Genomic DNA, 22,799 nt, shown 5'->3' on the forward strand with positions numbered 1-22,799 from the left:
CACCGCACTCATCCTGCAAAGATCAGCTTGTCCTGACCTCATCCTTGCATGACCACTTGCTTTTTCATTTTGTAGTCTCGCAGCATCCTGAATATTTGTGTCACACCGCTTAATACAATTCTAATTTAATCATTCTTTCATTGTTGGATGTTATGTCTGCTTGCCTGCTTGTCACTAAGCTCCATGAGGTCAGAAACCATGTCATCTTGGCCCTCATCTTACCTGAGTCTCACAATGTGACTAGTGCAGAGAATTCATTCAGTAAATATTTGTTAAATGATTTAATGAATGAATATCGTAAGACCTTTATCATAACTGTTATGTTCCTGGCTTCCATACGTTTACAGAACTCGGCCTTCCTTCTATCCACAGGGGCTTTGTTGGTTCCAGGTGAATAAATTTAGTTTCCTCATTTTCATTCACCGTTCTCCCTTTGAAAGCTTTCATATACTCTGTTGATGGGCAATTTTGTTCTTCGCCAATTGACCTCCAACTATTCCATCATGTTATCTGAAGCGGTCCCGTCATCTCAGGCAGATTGGCCCCTCCCCAATCTACATTGTTTATCTGTCTCTGGCTGCACTGCCTCAGCCTTGCTCATGGCTTCATCTTAATGCATGCGTCTGGAAGCATATTGCTGTTCATCAACAGGAGATCACTTAGGCACCTGGGCCCCTTTCTTTTCTTACAGCCCTCCCTGATTTCTTGATGGTTTGATTTATTTTCTAATCTTCCCATTTAGACATAGATTCTGGGCCTTACATATTTCCCATTTCTTGAATCTAATCAGTTTGTCCGATGAGCCCTAGTTCTTGTTTTGAATCCACACAGCTGACCCAAGCAGTTTCCCCAATCACCCTTAGTACTGGCATATTAAGTACTGTCTCCTTGCTTGGTTTCACAGTCTGTGTGTCGGATAATTTATCATATTCCTCTGCTTAGACCCTTAAAGTATTAGTATCCCCTTGCATCCTAGGCAGCTGCCTTATACTCTTAACTCTTTCGTGGCTTTTCTCCTTTGTCTTGCTATGGCAGTTGCTAGCACTGGGCGTTTAAAACCCCGAAAGTCAGGTTGGGGATTGGTCTCCTTGTCTTCCTCTAATTCTCTGCTGAAATGTGTGTCCCCTCATACCAGCAGATCTATGAGTCCACTCAGCAGCCGAAGCTTGCCTCTGAGCCTCGGCAGGGAGTCTATACTTTTCTGGTACTTTTTGCCATTGGGACTCCTCCAGGATGCCCCACCCTGAACACTGGAACAGGAGAGGAAAGGAAGGAGGGAGAAGCAGGAGGAGGAGAAATAAGAGGACAAATAGGATGGGGACAAGGACCCGGAAGAGAGAGCTGGCTCCGTACTTCCTGGCCTCTGAGCGTGAACACTCCCACCCCTGTTACATCTCTCCTAGCGCGCTCTGATCACTCCCTTAACAGCACTTTAATTTCACCCGTCCTCTCTCTTGTCTCGTAGCTGTCTTCACACGTTATTTTCTCCTTTCCTCTTGTTTTCTATCACCCAACATTGCCTCCCTAGCCCCTCGGGTGACCGCGGGGATAAAAATGAAATCTCTGATGTGAAAAGACTTTGAAAAGTTAAAAGCGGAGCAGCGTGTACAGCGCGATAATGACAGAGACTCAGCTTCTGTTCTCCAAGGCGGCGCAGCGCGCTCCTTCCCTCTCATCCCGTCACATCTTTCAAAGCCAGCTACGTCTTTGTCCACACACAGGCCTCTTCTCTGGCCTCTCACACGTCTGTAGCATGGTCTTGCTTGGTCCCCTTGCTCCTTTGTCCAAGTACGTGACTTTGAGAAGATGAGCTCAGCTGCTTCTATTTTGTGATCAGAAAGCAGCTGTCCAGCTCACCTTTGGCTTCTTCTGCATCCTCTTGTGTGTTCAGAATGGCAAGCTGGGGACTGGAAAGGTAGCTCAGTGGTTAGGTGCACTGGTTGCTCTTCCAAAATGGCAAGCTCACAAAGATTAGGGTAGGCTGCCACTAGGTAAGTTCAGAGGCACAGGTTTCATCCAGCATCTTTGCAACCAGATTATCAATATGCTACTTAGGTCTCTCTTCGGTGTTTCCTTTGAGAGGCAGTGAAATGTGGGTTAGATGAGCCAAGACTGGCCTCCAGAGGGCGCTGTGAAGACTTGTATTGTTTTTTGGTGATGAGAGAACTCATGCCTTCATGTGCCAGGGAGCAGGAGGGTAAAGAGAAAAGTCAAAGATAAGAACAGACCGTATTTAGAGAACAGATTGATGAGGAGAAAGAGGATGCCCCTTCTATTAAGGGGGGAGGGGGGTGTAAACAGGAAAAGATACAGTGGCAACCAATCAAAGGGGCTCCTGCCAGAGGAGAGCATACGAGATAGAGAGGAGAGAGGAAGCAACTTGCTGGCAACAGAGGGAAGGTTTAAAAACAGAGATGGGGGGCTGGAGAGATGGCTCAGAGGTTAAGAGCATTGCCTGCTCTTCTAAAGGTCCTGAGTTCAATTCCCAGCAACCACATGGTGACTCACAACCATCTGTAATGAGGTCTGGTGCCCTCTTCTGGCCAGCAGGCATACACACAGACAGAATATTGTATACATAATAAATAAATATAAAAAAATATAAAAAAAAAGCAGAGATGGGGGATGACATACATAAAAAGCTTTTCCCAATAATGTTGAAGCAGAAGGCCTCGAGCTTGTGGCAGCACCAGTTCACCATAGGCATCCGTTAATTTTCTCTTTTACTAACTTTTGGGTTCAAATAGAGTTAAGGTGTCTAAAAGTTCCAAAATGAAGGCATAGAAGGAAACAGTGGAGTTGAAGATTTTATGAGATCATGGTTCAAGTTCAGCAATATTGGGTACATATTAAACTAAGCCAAAATGGTAAAGGTGAAGATAAGGGGAGAAATGGAGGAACCATTAACCTGGAAAGTTTGATTGAAGAAGAGTAATAGGTGGGAGTCAGCTGTGATAGTCTTGAGACTGTAAGAATAACAGCTTAGCCATGCAACCATTCTCAATGCTGGTAACATCCTGAGTGCATCCCAAGCAAGGGTAGCAGCACTGGTGCCCAGGTCAGTTCTCTACGGTTGAAGAAAATAGGGAAGGCAGTTGTTAGCCAACTCATCGGCATTAATGACAATGATGAAACAGAAATCAAGTTAAGCCCTTCATAAAAGTTCGTCTCACCAGAAATCTGGTAGGAAGCACAGAACACAAAAGATAGTCACCAAAAGGCACATGCATCAGAAGAGGGGGCTTTTTCTAGCAAGTAGCAAGAGAATTCTAGAAAACTGTTCCCCTGTCTCAGAACACTGTAGGTATATGGCCCTTGAGAGTGGCCTCCTGGAGCTCTGGGATCCTCACAGCATCAGTAGGGAGATGGAGCGCTGCAGAAGATAAATGGGCTCTACAGTACTTGGAGGTGGCATAGCCATCTAGAGAGGCAGACAGGTCAGAAATTGGAAAGTGGGTCACGCACAGTAAGGTGGGCGTGGAAGTCATCTCACAAGCACTGTGAATGTGAACCTCATAGGAACATCAATACCTCAGAGCACTTTCTAATAACCTACATGGTACCTATGGGCCTCACAGCGGTGAAGGAAGAGACTCCAGAAACTCACCTCGCACACCACAAGGCTCATGTCTAATATAGTCGGCTGAGTGTGGGGTAAAAAGAGCCCTGTCAATTGTCCCCCTTCCTACCACTTACAAGATCCCTTTCTTTTTTGTCAGCCCGGATTGATGCACATTGGCCCAAGCTGGCTCTGCAGTGCCAGGCTTTGTCTCACCACGACCCTTCCAGTCTGTCGTTTTCCGACTAATCTTTATTAAGCACCTCTCTCCCCGTATCCTTCTCCAGCGAATAAAGGAAATAAATAGGCTCCTTTGTGAGCGAACAAACATCACGGGTGCCATCTAATAATCCCCACACCTTTTAGCCTGGTGTTTGCTCTGGAATTAGGTGTTTATCTCCCCAGTCTTAAAGCTGACATCAAATGCTTGCCAGCGAGGATTTATAGTGTTTAATAAAGGTATTGCTTGGGTTCATCTCGGTCAAATCTATGGTGACTATTTCTCAATATAAAAAGTCATCATCCTACTTGTATCCAGTTGAAGGAAAGTCTACATGCTTTTTAGTGTTTAAAAGGGCTACCCAATATAAACTGTTTTCTCCTCAAAGCTTTCTTGCATGAGTATCAAATTATATCTATAATTTTAGCTCTTCTGGAAGTAAAATATTTTTGTACAGCTTTGTATTCCTTTTCTTTTTTAACTTATCCCCATCCATTTTACCTTCCCAGGAAAATTGTTCAATGATTCCTTTGTGATATTACACAGTTTTATGGTCCTTTTATGTAAAGAATGACATATACCTTTCTCAAGCTTTATTGGATTGTGCTAACAGTTAATGTGTAAACAGAACTGGTCCCCTATATTAAGGTCATTTTTTAGGTTCAGTTTTCTTTGGGCTTGAAGAGCAACTCCGTGGCATTGGTCTTCTGTGGTGTGGCTATGATGGTTTATTATTATTATTATTATTGTATCTTGTTTCCTACACTAATAGCACAATATAACATTCACACCAATCCCTGTCCTTGTTTTCTCTTTCTTCGCTCTCCTTTTGTATATACAAGGATGACACAATGCCTCCTATGTATTGCGAATAGTGAAGGAGGAGGTTGGTAGAGGGGAATTCGGTGCTGACTAAATTCTGCCCACGCCTCCCTGCAAAGTCCCAAAGAAGACTAGATCTATTCATAAGACAAAAGAAATTAGAAGGGAACACAGATACACGCCTACCCTTTACCTTTTCTATCTCAGCACTTTGTGGACTCATGCCCACTCTTCACGTAGGGACTGCGTAAGAGAACATCAACAACCCCAAACCGTTCCTGAGGGTTAGCAGATGAAGCAGGGGTGGGGTGATCTGGAAAAGTGGACAGATGTATCCTTTTATCTGAGATTGCACATCTGAAATAGTTAGCCTCCTATGAAGCGAAGGAAAATATGAGGCTTGGGTCTGGGTGACGTGTTAATCTAATTAATCTTATCAATAAAAAGCCAGGAGCCAGATATCAGGGTAAAACCTGGAAGAGTACCAGGAGCAGCCGCCAGTTGCTTCCTACCTGTCTCCTTCCTGCATCCAAAAAAAAGCTAGATCCTGTCTACACCCTACCTTATTCTTCCTGTCTCCACCTGCTGAGTGCTGGGATTAAAGGTGTGAGCCACCACTGCCCAGCTTCTATGGTTAACTAGTGGCTAGCTCCGCCCTCTGATCTCCAGCCAAGCTTTATTTGTCAGAACACAAAATATCCCACAACATCCGGGTCTAGGCATACCTAACCTAGGCTTGAGGATGACAACTGGAGGAACTTCTTAGAAATAGCAGCATGGATGCTTAGACTCAATAAACGACACTAACACTTCCATGGTTTTTTAGGAAGAAAACTCGGATATACGTTCAACAATCGGAACTTCCACAACGTGTCTCTGGGCCAAGGACAAGAGGTGGTTGCCGAGGCTGCCCTGGAGCTGGCAGCCAAGAAAGGTCACTGGGTCATTCTGCAGGTACAACCCCTCTGCCCGGATCTGGATCACTGTTGTCTTTGTGTCTGTTTAGGCTGCAGCCCTTAGACTCTGGGCTTCCTGTGCCCTCTGACCCCCTTACCCATCTGTTCCTCCATGTCATTTTCCCCTTGACTTCCAGCCCTGCTCTGACTCTGCGGTCTCACGCCTCTTCCCAAGGCCTCCTCCAAGGACTCTTCCCCACACCTACTCGACCATGTCCCAAACAGTTCCGAGTTCCACTACAGAAGGAAGTAGATTCCACTCTGATACATGCTCGAGAAATTGGCACTTGATTAAGGCCATAGCAGGTGGATACTTTTAAGAGGCCAATCTCCTCCTGTGAATGTCGTTTTCCTCTGTGTTCTTTATTCATTGTGTGATAAGTTCTAAGTTTACCTGAAGACTAAAAGCCAGCTCCTTCATTGGGAGCTCACACTGGTATCTGAAAACGTGAAAAACCAATGCTGTGCTTCCACGGGAACAAGGGTGAGAGGAAAAAGCCATCATTTTCAGGAAACCTGTCCCCCATGCAGCTCATTTAGAAGCTGTGGCTGAATCAGAACAAACAGCGCATTATTCTTCTCTCCGTGAGCCCTCTTCAGTCAGTCCTATCAGGGCAAACATTGGCATGTTGACTGATTCGTTATGACATATTCTTCACCAGATTTCCTTAGAGAAAATGCTGTTTCTTATTTACCTTGGCCCTCAAGATCACTGCCTTAAGCTGCTCAGCAGAAGCCTATGGGGGAGGAGAAAGAGGATCGCATGGTTAAGAGTGCTTGCTTTTCAGAGGACCAGGGGTCCATTCTAGCACCTATGGCAGGTGCCTGTGACAGCCACGTCTTCTGGACTCGGTAGTCACCTGTTTACATATATACATACTCTCTCTCTCTGTGTCTCTTTCTCTCTTTACATATATACATACATTCTCTCTCTCTCTCTCTCTCTCTCTCTCTCTCACACACACACACACACACACACGTATGTATGCAAAATAAATCATTTTTTAGAAAGCCTATTAGGTATGAGACAATAGCAAGAGAGTAGCAGGGAGGGTAAATATGATTAAAATATATAACATGCATTTTGCAGACTTGTTGGGCGGCAGAATTAATGAGGAAACTAAAGGAAGGATAGCGGTAGAATCCAGTCACCCACCCATCCTGACTTCATTACCAAGAGCTTCATCAGTTTCCTGATTACTCCCCACATCTTGCTGCTGCTTTCTCCTTAATCATCCTTTTATTTATGGGGCACCCGGCTGCTGAGAGAGCTGCCGTTCCCTGAAACTCCTTTTTCGGGAACAGTGGGAATCCCAAGAGAAACCCTGCCAGCAGCTGGAGTCTCTGCTTCCTCCAGGGGCCCGGAGATACAACCCCCTTGTTTGCAGACTCATCTGCCTGCCCTGCTCCTGGCCAACTGTAACTAAAGAAACCCAGCCAGCTGCCATGGAAGTCAGAGTCTGTTTCTGAAACTGTAGTTCTGCCTGGGCACGGAGCTGAGTTTCCCTCCTTAACATCCACTGACTACCAGTACCCCCACAGTCGTCGCAGTGTCTGGACACTCTCAGAGTCTGAGCTCACTACTCCACCCTGAATCCCGGGGGATGGGCATCTCCATAGAAACTTGTTTCTCTGGATGAGACCGAGTGATCTGAAGGCTCTCCTTTTCCTCTTTTTTCTTAAAAAAAATATATATATATATATATATATATATTTATTTATTATGTATACAATATTCTGTCTGTGTGTATGCCTGCAGGCCAGAAGAGAGCACCAGACCCCATTACAGATGGTTGTGAGCCACCATGTGGTTGCTGAGAACTGAACTCAGGATCTTTGGTAGAGCAGGCAATGCTCTTAACCTCTGAGCCATCTCTCCAGCCCTCTCCTTTTCCTCTTGAGTGAAACACTGGGCGTCTTGACCAAACATGACATGTCTGAACTACAGAGTAGGGTGGAAGAAAAGGACCCCTCAAAACACTTATCTTCCCAAGACTCCTAGGTATTTTGGTTTTACTATTTACCCAGTGTTACCAAGCATAGTGACATGTGCATGCAACCGCAGCAGTCAGGTGGAGGAGCAGGAGGATCTTGAGTTTGAGGCCAATCTGGGCTATCTATGAGGTTCCTGGCGAGCACAGGCTGTGTAGTGAGAACCTTGTTTCAATGCCCCACCCTCCCAAAAAGTTCCTGCAAGCGGAAAAACCATTGCAGTCATTCCTCTTTCAAAACTGGAAAACTGCGTAACAATACCCTTTTGGGGAAGAGTTTGGTATCGATGGTCAAGTGCTTCTGAGAACTTGTGGCTCTGAACTCTCGTTCCAACCCGTTTCCAATGACTGTCTTATACCATGTCATACTGGGAAAAACTGCCTGAACTCCCAACCCAAGAACAGCAAGTGATCTTCTCCCTAGGCTCCCTGCCTGGCTTCCTAGGACCTTGGGACCAGCCAAGACTCAGGAGGTCTCCACTCTTCCTGGCTATAATAGCTGTGGGTTGAGTTTCCCCAGTTCTGGAAGTCCCGGGGATCTTTGAATACTCCCCAGAGTTCCCTCCATAGGAAACGGGTCTTCCTCCCAGCCCTGCCCTACTCTGTGGGGACTTGAAGTTCTGAGGTACCTGCAGGATCACTCACTGCTAGTTTGCTGGCATTGCCACCCTAACAGCAACCTTGGCTCTCCAGAAAGCCCACTGAACTCTGCTTCACTCACGTGATTCTAAATGGACTCCTTAACAAATTTTCATTTCACTCTGCTACAGACCTTCACAGAGCCGTTTCCAGTATAAAGAGCCTTTCAAATTCCTTGCCTATGGGGCTCTGCAGGCACTCCGAAATAAGTGTGGCAAACACGATCATTACTTCTCTTTCTATAGAAAAGAAAGCAGCATTCAGAGGCCAAATTACTGTGGTCCTCGGACTGTGCTCAGTGCTGATCTATGTATTTAAGACTCTGCAAGGCTGCTTGCTCAAATATCGATTGAGGAGCCTTTATCTGTTCATCATAATGAGACACTGCAATGATGCCAAGGGACCTGCTTACTAAAGGGAAGACGCATATCCCAAAGGAATGTGAAGAACTAAGTGCTGATCTCGATAAAAGACAGGAAAGAGATTTGGGAGCAAAAGACAGGCTCAAAAGCTGGACAGAGAAGCCTAGGATGAGCGTAGAGACCCTCGTGGGCCTTTGAAAGCAGTGTCCCCCTGTGTTTTAGGGAGATAATTTGGGTGGCAATTAGGCGAATGGTTTGGTGAAGAGGAAGGCAGGTAGAGAGAGCTTGAATCGGTGCCTTTCAAACTTGAACATGCATACACCTTGCTGGAGGGTCCCATTAATATGCGATGATTCAGTAAGTCTGAGTGGGGCCTCAGATTCTGTTTCTTCCCAGCTCCCAGGTACTGCAGCAACGTTCATCCCTTTTCGTTCTCTCTGGGGCTCAAATAATCCAGGCAGCAGGCGGTGGAGAATGAAAACATAATTGGGTTTTAGACTCAGATACAGTCCCTGTACCCAGAGTGTGGTAGCATCAGAGAGCTTATTGGAAATACAAATGGCTGGGCTTCCCTGTAGCTATTGAATCAGAAGCTGTACGGAAGGGCCAGCAATCAGTGCTTGAAGCCGTCCTCCAGGGGATCCCTATGCAGTCAAGTCTGAGAACACAATACTAGAAGATTTATGATTATCAAAGGACACAGCGTTCAACTGGACGATGCAGGAGGTCACCATTGCTGGTATCTTTCTGTGCTGTGATTTTAGATATGTCTGTCACTGAGGGCTTTGCGTTACACCACAGTCAGGGTGAATATAATTCCACTGAATGTTTAGAATGTATGTTACAGGTCTAGGGCACAGCTAAATGATAAAGAACTTGCCTGGCATGCGTGAGACTGGTGTTGAAGCCCTAGAACCACCCAACACAAATAACTGCACTCAAAAGTAGCCAAGGTGATAACTTTTACATTGTGCCCATTTTATTGCATTTTTTAAAAAAAAAATTTCTTCAAGTTAAACACAAACAATGACACCCCCCATAGTCATGCTAATACCCCCTAGACAAAGAACGATAGGTAACTAATCACTGGTGAGAGAGAGAAATAGTGTTCTCCAGGGACAAGTCCCCAGTACTGAGTGGCCGGACTTGAAATCATGTACACACAAGCAACACTATACAGAGTCGGCAGCTTGTATTTATATGTATACGTTTGTATAAATGTATATGTGTGTGTAACAACAATAATCAAGAAAAAGAGGTCGTGAATTTGAGAGGGAGTCTTGGAGATGGTACGAGAGGGATTGGAAAAAGGGAAGGGAAGGGGAAAATGGTGTGGTTATATCTTGACTAAAATTTAAAAATTACAAAAAAAACGAAGCTAATAAAAGGTGAGGTGGTCCCTCTAGCTACCCACCTGATGACTGTATACTGCTAATAGATGTAAGTATATGTCTACTGCAGGATCTTTCCTTCCCAACAGAACATCCACCTGGTGGCCAAGTGGCTCGGTACCCTAGAGAAGAAGCTAGAGGAGCTCAGCGAGGAAAGTCACCCAGACTTCAGAGTCTTCATCAGTGCTGAGCCTGCACCCTCCCCTGAGGGCCACATCATTCCCCAGGGCATTCTGGAAAACTCTATTAAGATCACCAATGAACCCCCTACGGGCATGCATGCCAACTTGCACAAAGCCCTGGATAACTTCACTCAGGTACTGTCGGGGAGGGAAGGGTAAAGAGTACCCCACCCCACAAGGGGCCAATCCAAACACAGTGGGAAAAAAAGTGTATGCCAAAAAGTGTATGCCAGGGACTGCCGATCAGCATTGACAGATGTGGGCAAATGTGCACCCTCTGGCACTGACTGGTACCCAGTGCCCACTAAGTATATCCCAGTTCTCAGTTTCTAGATGTAGCTCAGGGTGCTGGGGTTAGGGCCTTTCTTATATAAGAGGGGGAAATTTCATGTTAACTAATATTTCAAAGTAAAAAGGGGCTAGTTGCTATGCTTCTAATTGATATAAAACAGAATCCCATCTTCAAGCAGGAGAATGATGCTCCATTCAGCTATTTATTATCTCTGGCTAGTTCCATCCATCCTCAATCTTAAGGGATCAAATAATCTAGGTGTTGGATAGTGGGAAGCTGGGCTTGGACTGTATCCAAAAGTTATATTCATAAAATGTGGTCCCTGGATCAGGAGCAGCACCTGGGGGAGTCAATTGCAATACAAACCCCAGGTTCCCACTCCAGAAAATGAGACTCACACAGAGTCAGGCTTGAGAGCACTGTCCTCTAGAGAGACTCAGAATACCAAGGCAGAGGGCTCGGGAACATTACCACAATTCTCATTACTGGGAATCTGAGACTCATGCTGCAGAGGTGTTATTTAAAACCTAGGCAAGAAAAAAAAATGACATAAAAGTCGAAGAAAAACTGTACTGTAGGATGAACAATGACGAAAAGGAAAGAAGGGGAGAACAAGAGAGGATAGGAGAAGACACAGTAGCACATGTCTGTCATCTGCAGTGTGTGTGTGGGGCGGTGTGTGAAAGCAGAGGGAAGGGCAGGGTCTCTGAAGAGGGAAAAGAGACACAAGAGAGGGCAGTGACAGAGTATGGGAAAATACAATTATACATGCATATGAAAGTATCATAATAAGACCTATAATTTTGTTTGCTAACCAAAAAGGTTAATTTAAAAAAATCTAGCCGGGCGGTGGTGGCGCACGCCTTTAATCCCAGCACTTGGGAGGCAGAGGCAGGCGGATCTTTGTGAGTTCGAGACCAGCCTGGTCTACAGAGCTAGTTCTAGGACAGGCTCCAAAGCCACAGAGAAACCCTGTCTCAAAAAACCAAAAAAAAAAAAAAAAAATCTAAAGCCAGGCCCATGGGTGAGTGAACCCTTATGTGCAGTGTGTGCAGTGCAACTCAGGCCTCTTCCAGCCTCTCAGGAAGACACCATTTCTCATTGCTTCTCCCTGGGGAAGGGAAATACCTGAAGATGTTCATCACAGGAGGGTAGGGACGAGGGGCCAGAGAAGTTTCATCAGAGAGGTCTTTCTCTCTGATGCTACCAGTGAGTCTCTGGTTTCCAGTCATGCTAACACACAGGTCACATCCAGGAACCTTAAGTGGACCATCCCACACTGCTAGTCCCCAGCTAGTCCATATTAACCACCTGTGTTACTAGCCCTTGGGGCCTGGTTTAACTTACATCACAGTGAAAATGGTGGCAAGAGTCTCCAAAGGTTTTGTTGACACCATGTTACAACCATAGCATGGAAGTCACGGAGTCTGAAGAAGGAAGCTTGCACAAAGGCCCAAGACTCAAAACTTGTCCATCCTCCTTTCTCATGTCTTCCTTCCGCCTACCTCCAACACCTGATATCACCCAACAGTGAGGAGCACCACGAGGGGTTGTAGCATTATTTTAGCTTGAAATTTTGGGTAAAAAAATACCCTGGCCATTGCAAAACAGGGCAGAAGCTAGGGTAGGCTCCTTGCCAGGGGTATTTTCCTTACTTTCCCCAGGTAATTAATTAAATTCCTAAGTACTCCTGGGTGCCAAGTACAAAGGTCAAACATCTAAACTTTCTATCTTTACTATTCTATGTATGGGGAACATACAGGCTTACACCTAAACCCAAACAGAGAAGCCTTGCCCTCGTAAGTGTGGGGTTGGACAGCAACACCAGCATGTAGTGCCTGTGAGCCTTGCACTGAAAATGGTAGCGATGGGAAATTTTATGTCTTGTTTGTTTTACACAGCCTTTTTTTTTTTAACTTAGAAGTCGGAGTATAGGGCAACTACATCACATGAACAAGGCTCTGGGTTCAATCCCCAGTACAAGAAGGGGCAGGGAGAGAGGTTGGAAGAGGATGGAAGTGGCAGTGGGGACCATCAGAAGGGGAAAGCAGTAGAATGTGCTGATCTGGCTCTAGACCCACAGGCCCAGCAGCCAGCCATTCTCTGCTGCCCTGCCTTGAGGGGCTTGGACAGTTGGGAGGTGGTAGATCTCACCTGCTGTACTTCCTTATCATGAAATATACCTGGCCCCCTCTTCACAGCCAGGCTGTGGGACATGGTCTCCTCTTCACAGCCAGAGTGTGGGTCATTGCCCCTAGGCTTCTTTCCCCGCACTCCTGATGTCCAGGCTTGGCTACTCAAGTGGGAATAAAGTTGAAGAGATGTTCTCTCTTCCTGGCCATGTAGTCCTTACCTCGAAAGGTCCATTGACAGTTTATAGACACCCTAAGTAACTAAAGTAACTCAGTCTGAGAAGGACAGATTCATGAGGCTGCTCGCTGTTTATAGTGGAGGCCTTTGTAAATTCACCCTGCTCCCCCAGAGGCCACCTTAACCATATGAGGGCATAAATTCCTTGGTCTCCTTTTCATTCCCGCTTCCCTAATAATTACACTATTTGGGGGTGATTATTTTATTCTAACTTTTTTTGTGAGTGCTTATCACTGTCAGCCAGTCTGGGCATTAGAGGCATTTGTGCTTGAAGGCATTTTCCCACATGTTGTCAGGATTTCTTATTCCCAAATGTGAAAGAAGTAACATAGCATCCTATAGTTTATGGAGAACTGCTCTATCCAGAAAACAGTTGTTAATGTCTCACAAGGTAATATCTTTACCCTCCATTCCCCCTCTGACCCAGTGAGGGCACCACAGAGATGCCATGTGTTCAGGAGTGTCTCATAAGAACATGAGCAACACCAGAAGTTCCCAGTGTTTCCTCTGTGGCCCTGCCCCGTATAAACACAGCCTGGAAGTGGCTCTTAGAAGTATGGGGACTGAATGAATCTAGTGGTGAAAGCTGTGAGAGTACCTTTTTGGGCTCTAGCTACTACATCTTGCTCCAAAATGAACAGAGAGTCTCATTTAGAAAAAAAAAAAAGTATTTGTTTGTTTGTTCCCAAGGATCCAGAGATCGCCTCCCTACTATCCTCTGTCCTTCATCACCGCCATCCTCCTCAAAGTCCTCCAAGCAGGACCTCACCGACTTCCTCTGAAGTGGCGGCTGCTCCTTTCCTTCCTGTTGATTCTGTCTCCCCTTCATCCTGGGCTCCATCTCTGCCCCTCCTCATGCTCTGTGGTCACACACCCCTCCATACTGTTCACTCAATCTCCTGTCTGACCTCTCCTGCTCAGGCCATGAGGGCAGTGAGGAGCAGTGGGGAGCACAGATGGCCCACCATCTCTCAGTGCTGTGAGGCTGGTCCCCATCTGCCCCCTCATTTCAGAAGCTCTTCGGTACAGAAGCCAGGGGCCCCTTATCACATAGCTGGAAGGACACATCCTTATTCCATGATGGGCAGGAGAGGACAGTTTAGAGGTAAGGCTGTAGGGGTTCACACCTACCTGGGGCATAGTGACATTGACAGAATGAATACGACATTCATATCCACAGACCATCTGCTGCTGGCATTACCTATGCTCAGGCACCTAAGTAGTTAATCCATATGCACAAAGTCAAATCATAGACCAAATGCACTGTATGTAGCCCGAATATGAATTTTAACTCAGGGGCTGGACTGGAACTTATCTCTTCCGCACGACTGCCTCAAACTCTGAGCCCCACCTTGCCCCACCTGAGTAAAACCACTAGTCCCTTCACCGGCATCAAACCCTAAACATGACTTACCATAACCTTACCCAGTGTGAACCAGATCTTCACCACGCCCTCACCTACCACAGGTGACAGAAACGGTGCCAGCATTGTTAATGATGTTTCTCTTCCAGGACACTCTGGAAATGTGTTCCCGGGAGACGGAGTTCAAGAGCATCCTCTTCGCTCTCTGTTACTTTCACGCAGTGGTTGCCGAAAGACGCAAGTTTGGGCCGCAGGGATGGAACCGGTCCTACCCCTTTAACACAGGGGACCTCACCATCTCTGTCAATGTGCTCTACAATTTTCTGGAGGCTAACACAAAGGTATAGCAAAGGGGTATGGGTGAAGGTCATTATAATGTGGCCTTCCCATGCACAAGGGTTGTGTGGCATGAGGAAGGTCTAAGACCCCATACAAGTGAGATAAGGAAGTCCCAAGCCCAGGACCGACCTAAGGCTGAGAAGTACTACCGTGAGGTCAGAGCACAGGAAACAAAGGAACCCAACAGTCAGCCTCATGAAACTCCATCCAGATACTTCTCAGACCACCTGTATGTCCTCCCAGCAGAACAGGGATTGTGGATTGGCAGGAAGAGACCTCATACTCACTTACTGTAAGTTCCCAACCCAACTTGATTAGGTGCCCAATGGGGCAGAGCTTTCATGGGCTACACACAGCTCCTCCCGTGGCCGTGGTTTTGCCACGGGTGGAGAAAAGGCCAAATTCATACTGTAGTCAGCCTCCTCTTGGTTGCTTCCATTTCAGAGAAACTTCTGCTAACAAAGTCTTCTACCTAAGGGACTGCTCATACCATCAAGGATCCTACTGTCTGGAGCATCAGCAAGGCCACAGGCTCAAACGCCCTGTGAAATCCTGCCTAGAGTCCTAGGTCCTGGGAAGCCCAGCCTCTTAGCTTCTCCCCTTTGTTAGTTGGCTTGTCTCAAACGCCTTCCCTCCCTAACTCTTATCCCAGAGATCTTCTAAGCTGTCTTTTATTGGCTGTGAACTTTCAGAAGGGGACAACTGATCTTGTTATCAACGCCAGAAGATTTTAAAAGGGTCACAGTCCTCACTTCCTCCATTTGACATTCATTGCCTGTGTGAAGGGCTCCTAGGGAAAGCCTGCTATAATTCTTCAAGCCTTTAGTGATAGCCCCAAGCGTACCTAATACTGCCAGGCTCTGGGAGCAGTTTTAAAAGACATCATTTTTATCTCAGGAAGTATCCAGCCCCAAAGCTTGTGGGGAAACCATTCTTTCCTGCTCTCTCCCCTGTAACTCAGGTGCCCTATGATGACTTGCGCTACCTGTTTGGTGAGATTATGTATGGGGGCCACATCACAGACGACTGGGACAGGAGACTCTGCAGAACCTACCTGGAGGAATTCATTCGGCCGGAAATGCTAGGAGAGCTGTCTCTGGCTCCGGGGTTCCCACTTCCGGGCAACAAGGACTACAGTGGTTATCATCAGGTGAGGTACTGCTGTGTTTACAGCAGTATGGTGGTCTCATGGGGGGCGGGGGGACTGAGTATTCCTCCTGTCTGCCCTGCACAGTGCAGCCTGCACATGCTCACACTGGAACAAGATTGGGGCCAGAAAAGGATGACCAGAAGAGCTGAGCATATTTTAACCTTGCTCTCTGCCCCGAGCTTGCTTTGCTCAACTCAAGAGGCTCAGGATTTCCAGCCTCAAGTTAAAGAGAAATTGAGCATGGGGATCTTTGTATCCTTGGTGTTTGGTCCCACAATTCTGTTTGTTAATCTTTTCTACAAATAGCACAGGGGCAGTTATTTACTTGTTTTTATGCAAGATGTTGACAAAAATAACATTAACAAGGAAAACGCTCAGGTAAGAACTTCGAGAAAAAAATGATCTTGTATCCAGATCAGTCTCTCCTCCCATATCCTATTGGTTGCTATGGACACAGACATATACACTCACATAAAAGAAAGGTCTTTTCACTGAGATTTTTCTTACTATCATTTCAGTTTTCTTGTGCTATTGTTGTATTTATTTTTAAAGCGTTCAGCTCTCTTTTTAACCTGCCATGAGAAATCTACTGAGAGATAATGGAGGGGGGCAAAAAGATTTTTAGACTTTAAAGCAGTCTCAAAAGAATGAAAACTTAACACAGTTTATACGAAATTTAAGGGGAAAGAGTGGTCATAGAAACTTTAAAAAACATCTAATTCTAAAACTTAAGAATCATAGTCATAGAAGTCATTTGCTCCAGAAGAGTCATACCTAAAAGAAGAAATTCAAAACTAGGGTTCTCCTTGTGAGAAATAAGAAAGTTCTAACCACCTTGAGAGGCTTTGCCAGAGATAGTGGTGCAAGAGCATCCCCTGGTGTCTGTGAACAATCCACCTGCCAGAACAGCATCCTTGAGGAGGCCTGGTCCTTGCGTCCCACAGTAGTGGGACTGGCACATTCCTAAAGGGCTAAGGTAGATCCCTTCCTTCCACTTCTCTGGAATCTGCCAGATCAGAGATGGTTCCAGGGCCCCTGCCGAGGGTCCGGCAATGCAAGCAAAATCACAAAATTGCCTTTAAAGAACAAGCAACATTTAAACTAGTCAGTAACTAGATCTCAAAGCCCCTTGAGGAGCTTAACTGGGGTTATAGTCTTCACCTTTAAAAAAAAAAAAAGGCTGCGAAGGGTACACAAAACAGGAGATGAAGAAAGCAACTTTTATAAACACGGCAAGATTTTTAGGCAGTCTATCCGTGGCTACCAGAACCAGGTATGTGTTGAGGGGACACCGTGCTTTAAGATGCTTCATCTCCACCTTTTCTTGGGAGTGTGAGCCTTTCAGTTTACAGCCAAGCTGCCTGCCACCTCTCTCCCAGTCACATGGGTGTTCTGTACGGGAGTCATGGGGAACTGGTCTGGTGTGAAGTGAGAATGACGTCTAGAGCAGACTGGGGGAAACTGCGCCCAGTGGGTGAAATATGCTGTGGTCCTCCACCAGAGTTTTGGTGCTGTGTCCCACAGCGGACCTTGCAGACAAGTTACTCACTCTTTGGCTGCTCTCTCCCTTGGTTTCAGTATATCGATGCCGAGTTGCCCCCAGAGTCTCCCTACCTGTACGGCCTCCACCCGAATGCCGAGATTGGCTTTCTAACCCAGATATCGGAAAAGCTCTTCCGAACGGTGCTGGAGATGCAGCCTCGGGACCACCAAGTTGGAGATGGAGCCAGCATTACAAGGGAAGAAAAGGTGCGTGGTGGGTATTGCCTGCGATAGTTTGGGGACCCCCAAGGCTTGCAAGAAGACGCCTTCTTCCACTAACATTAGCAGATGGCCTTGCCAGTTCAAAGTCAGATTTCATTTAGCCAGGTTGTTGAAATGAGGGAAGCTCGGGACTGAGCTGCAAGGGCATGGGGGCGTTGATACCAACTTCTGGATTTTTGTGGGCAAAGTAAAGAATGATGCTGTGGTTAATTGCAAAACACCTTTCTACTCAGCTACCAACCAGAGCCCCTCTGGGCAGCCACACTTCCATCATGGTGAAGGACCTCCAGTCCCAGTGATAATGGACACTAAATGCTTCAAGCGCAAAACTTGAAGTTTTATGAAGCTAGTGAGAAATTAGTGAAGCTAGTGAGAAATTAATGCAGAAAACAAACTAGGGTGACTGGCATATGGGTTTGAGAAGAACCAAAGGCAAAGTGGGGAGGGGGCTTAACATGATGTTGGGGGAACAGAAGACTGAAGAATGGGCCACCAGAGTGAAATTTATTGATAATCTTTTTCTGAGACCAGTGAATTCTACTCAGAAGAGATGTGTGTCTGCAACCCACATCCACCCCAGGGCACTGCCAGGTCCCTCTAACTCAGTGGCTCTCAACCTTCCTAATGCTGCGACCCTTTAATACAGTTCTTCATGTTGAGATAACCCCTAACCATAAAATTATTCCCTGGCTACTTCATCACATTAATGGTGCTCCAGTTCTGAATTGTAATGTAGACATTTGGTGTGGGGACACCTATCCACAGGTTGAGAACCATTGCTGTAACTGGAGCCACCAGGGGGCTCCCAAGTAAACAGCTTTGGAAGATTAGGGTAGAAAAGCTGGGTACTTACCCAACATTCACGCCTCAGGCAGGGGCTGATTCAGCGAAAGCAAACTGACTGACACTGAGGGAGCTAAACTTTTGTTAAACGTTGGGAGTGATATGCTTCCAACAGGAGTTAAAAAGTTATTATATGCTAAGAATGAACTAAGGGTTGGAAAGTCTAACTCTCAGGGGGATGGGTAAGCTCAGTGGTAGAGCACTTGCCTGGCATGCGCAAGGCCCCTAAGGTCAGTCTTCAGATGCTGGAAAAAAGAAAAGGGAATTCTGAGTGTTAGGAAGTTGTTGGCTGACACATCTCTGTGACCAGAATACCCAACAGAGACAGCTTAGGAAGAGCTTGCTTTGGCTGATAGTTTCAGAGGGATTTCTGCTCCCATGGCATGGAAGGCAGTGTAGATAGAACAGCTCCGTCCATGGTGGGAGCATGGGATAGACATGTTCTTCACACTGGAATAGACCCTGAAGCAGAGCGAGCATGGTCAGAAGCAGAGGTGAAGAACAGACCCCAGTGGCCTTCTTTCGCCAGCTAGGCCCTACCTACTGCCCAGAGATCTGCAGCCTTCAAAACGAATCCATGGGGTACGTTTCAGATTCAAACCATGGCACAGGGTTAAACCAAGTTTGGTACATTAATGACTTTGATGTAAATGAGCACATTAATTAGCCTTTCCACCATTCCATGTGTAACATAAAATCAGAGGATGAGGGGAAGCAGCGAGTCACCCAGAAAGAAAAATGCGCTTGTTTCTGGCCACAGCCAGGACGTGTAAGTAATGGACAGGAGAACTGAAGCAAGGTTCAGCTCCCATCATGCATAGCATACATTCAGGTTATTGGGTGCACATCCCATCATGCCTTGTCCCACTCCTCAGAATTGTTTTGCAGTTGGTTCTTCTGTTCTTACAGCTCTGCAGGTCAGGAGAGCCAAAGCCAGAGCTCGCCTTTTCACCCACACTTTTGAAACCTTGACCCAAGTCTATTACTGCTATGTTTTCACCTCCGTGAGGGGAAGCTGGGGTTCGTGTAGCTGGCTGCTGTGAGTCTAAAAGAAGAAGGGCAAGGGTTGGGAAGACTGGGGAGGAGACAAACCGTGTCCACCATACTTTAACCCACGTGGGTTTCACTGAGGACCATTTTGGGCAAACAGATCTGCTAACAGACAGGAGGAGGGCATCCTGTGCATCCTCTGCTAACAGCCAGGAGGAGGGCATCCTGTACATCCGCTGCTAACAGCCAGGAGGAGGGCATCCTGTGCATCCTCTGCTAAGACCACTATAACGAAATTCCACTACCCAGGTAACTTGTAAGAGAAAGCCATGTCCTCATATACCTGCAAACTAGAGTCCCCATTAAGGTACAGGTGGGTGTGATTGTCTCTGAGGCATCACTTCTTTCTTGCAGCGGCCACTTCCTCAACTATGTCCTCATGTGGCCTTGTTTCCTTTCTTGTGTGTACCCAAACCTCCTCTTCTTCACTAATAAGATTGGATTGGGGTCAACTTTAATGGCCCCATTACCACATAATTTCCTCTGTAAAGGTCTGCGTTCAAATCCAGTCATATTCTGAGATACTGAAGATTTGGGTTCAACATCCAAACCTAGAGACTCTGATCTGCCAGAGCAGTGGTCTCCTCCAGTAGTGTTCTGGGATACAAGCCTTTCTCCCCTCTGTAGTGATGAAGCAGTTTGATGCTCAAGGACATGATTTATTGGGGCTGAGAAAAAGCCATTTGGAGAAAAGTAAACCAGATTCCTCATACTTTGATGAAAGTATAGCTTAAATTTCTCAAATATTTAAATGCAAAACAGAAAAACCACAAATGCATTGTCTGACCTGTTGTAGGAGTATCTTTATGAAGGTACTCTTAGAGACCTCAAAGTCTAGGATCACAAAGATTGCTACTTGTGATGGATTGAATTTCTTTAAGACCTAGAGAGCTGGCTTACAAATTAAGTGTGGGAGGAGAGGAGGGAGTGGGAGCTGGGATTGGTATGTAAAGTGAAAAAAGGAGAGTTTTCTTTTTAAAAAGAATAATAGCCGGGCGGTGGTGGCGCACGCCTTTAATCCCAGCACTCGGGAGGCAGAGGCAGGCGGATTTCTGTGAGTTCGAGACCAGCCTGGTCTACAAGAGCTAGTTCCAGACAGGCTCCAAAACCACAGAGAAACCCTGTCTCGAAAAAGCAAAAAAAAAAAGAATAATAAAATTGCTGGGCAGTGGTGGACACCTTTAATCCCAGCACTCAGGAGGCAGATCTCAGTGAGTTCAAGGCCAGCCTGGTCTTCATAGCAAGTTCCAAGCCAGCCAGGGCTACAAAGTGAAATCCTGTCTCAATAAGTAAATAAATAAAAGATCTATAGGGACAGCTCAGTGGTAGAGTGCTTGCCTAGCATGCATAAGACACCGGTTCAATCCCCAATACTAAGGGGGAGAAAAAGATTAGAAGACAGAGAAAGAGAGATAGATGTATATGTATATGTACATGTGTGTGTAGAGAGAGAGAGAAAGACTGATAGGCATGGTGGTGGGTGGGTGAGTTGATAAATGCATAAATGACAATTGTCAAGTGAATGTGGCTGGCTGATGACTGAAAAGACAAAGTGTTCTGTACATTGAAGGAAATCTGCAAGACCAGTCAAATATTGGCAGCTTAACAGCATTTTCCCTCTTATAAGAAGAGAAGATTCTAGAAGCTGTTTTTCTTGATATTTCTGGTAAATATATATTTACTTTCCCAAAGAGAAGAAAAAGCAAAGGTGTTGGTTTATGGAAATGAAGTAGAGCTAATCCCTTGGAACCCACCCATCCCCTCTGAAGGATCCCTGAGGCTCCCTGAGCACAAGAGTCCTCCTTTGTCTGTGCCCAGCTCCTCCCCAGGCCTCCAGACCCCTTCTGACCTGATGAGAAGCAGGAAAGAACTCTGTGTCCCCATCCTCCTGTATTCTGGAGCAATGCCTCCGGACCATTTTTTCATCTCTTTGTGAGTCACCGCCAAATGGCCGCTCACTGATACAGAACTGTTTCTTCAATCCCACTCCAGAGACAGAAATATAATATAAACTTAGCCGTTTGTCTTCGGCCCTGGCAGCAGCTTTCAGGTACCATTAAGATTCTATTCTACTTTTTGCTCTGACAGCAACCAGAGACCCATTTGGCATGGGGTGATAGGCTCTTGGTTTCCTTTTTTCTACCATCAGCTCTTTTTCCTGGGGAATGGATCGTGTGTTAGCAATTCAAGGCAAGGTGAATATTAATCACCCTTTACATTTATATAGTCCTTTAAAGCTTTCAGATGCTGTGACATCCATCAGCTCATTTGATCTTCAAGTCAACCCTGGGAGTTGGGGGAGGGGAGCCAGTCAAGACTCCAGTGAATATGCTCATGGATGAAAACCTGAGACCTAACTGACTTGCTTGCATCCCATGAGGACTGAGTAAGGAAATGCTTGAGCCGATGACTGTGTCCAGAAAGATGGGGAGGAAATAATTTCTCAAAAGAGATAGAGGCCTACTGTTGGAGGAAGGGATGGAGATGTCAGAGCCGACAAAGCCCAAACCAGTGCAAGCCTCTGGAGCTCAGCTCTTAGGACGTGGAGGGCTGGTGCTTGCTCACCTGCTCCCTTCCTGCTTCTCCTAGGCTACTCTGCTGCCCATAAGGCCATTATGTATGCACCGCTTCATTTGTCTTTCTCTGCTAACAAACCTCCCGGGTTTACTCATTTACTCCAAAATGGCAGACTCAGCCTGCAAGTGCTTGCCCCCAGATAACCCACAATCTCTGTACCTCACTTCCAATTTTCTAGCAGAGAAATCCGGGTTATTTTGGCTCCCCTGGTCTAATAAGCTGATAGTTAGTGTGGGAAAATGGATTGTGGGAGTTTACATGATAGATGGGCCAGGCCTCTTTTATAAACAGAAAACCACATAGAAAACCTCCTGGAAATACAGAATAGAGTGTGTGGGGGGGGGGTCTCCTCAATATCCACACCTCCTTGTGGGATGCCAAAGTCTCAAATGCCTTTTATGTTGATGGCTTAGTATCTACATATAAGTTATGCACATCCTCTGGTATACTTTTATACCGTGCTGGGCCTCCTACATGCTAGACAAGTACTTTACTGAGCTACAGCCCATCCATTTCATATTCCTTAAATCTCCCTAGATTAGTTACAATGTCTAAAGTTGTACAAACAGTTATACTGTCTATAGAATAATGACAAGGCATGCTTGATTTTTGATGCATGGTTCACTGGACCTGGGATATGGGAACCACTGACTTGGAAGGCTGTGGATGTGTGCATGGGCACGCATGCGCGCACACACACACGTTATAGGTGCTCATCACCGCAGCCCGTGTGACCTACAAGGGACATCTTAGGTCAGAGTCTTATGGCTTTCTACTTTAGTTGCTGTGGCTAACTGGGTCAGCCTGTGAGTTTTTCAACCTCAATTCTTAGAAAGGTGTGTTTATCTTTTTAAGCTGGTGACACAAGTCACAGAGAACTAGCCAGCCTCTGGAGAGAAGTGTCCTGAGGTCACTCCTCAACCCTGGCC

At 46.1% G+C, this 22,799-nt stretch overlaps 1 protein-coding gene across 1 annotated transcript in view; it reads left to right on the forward strand.

The window, feature by feature from the left end:
• Positions 1-22,799, forward strand: part of Dnah9 (dynein axonemal heavy chain 9) — a 336,148-nt gene that overhangs the window by 302,966 nt on the left and 10,383 nt on the right. Inside the window, exons 62-66 of the mRNA XM_041664051.1 lie at positions 5,428-5,555; positions 10,030-10,257; positions 14,297-14,488; positions 15,448-15,636; positions 17,215-17,385. Coding sequence (XP_041519985.1) covers positions 5,428-5,555; positions 10,030-10,257; positions 14,297-14,488; positions 15,448-15,636; positions 17,215-17,385 — 908 coding nt within the window. The remainder of the gene's footprint in view (positions 1-5,427; positions 5,556-10,029; positions 10,258-14,296; positions 14,489-15,447; positions 15,637-17,214; positions 17,386-22,799) is intronic.

Source organism: Microtus oregoni, unplaced genomic scaffold (genome assembly GCF_018167655.1).
Source record: "Microtus oregoni isolate MIOR12 unplaced genomic scaffold, Mior012 000015F_ref0000493, whole genome shotgun sequence".
In the NCBI taxonomy this organism is placed as follows: Eukaryota; Metazoa; Chordata; class Mammalia; order Rodentia; family Cricetidae; genus Microtus; species Microtus oregoni.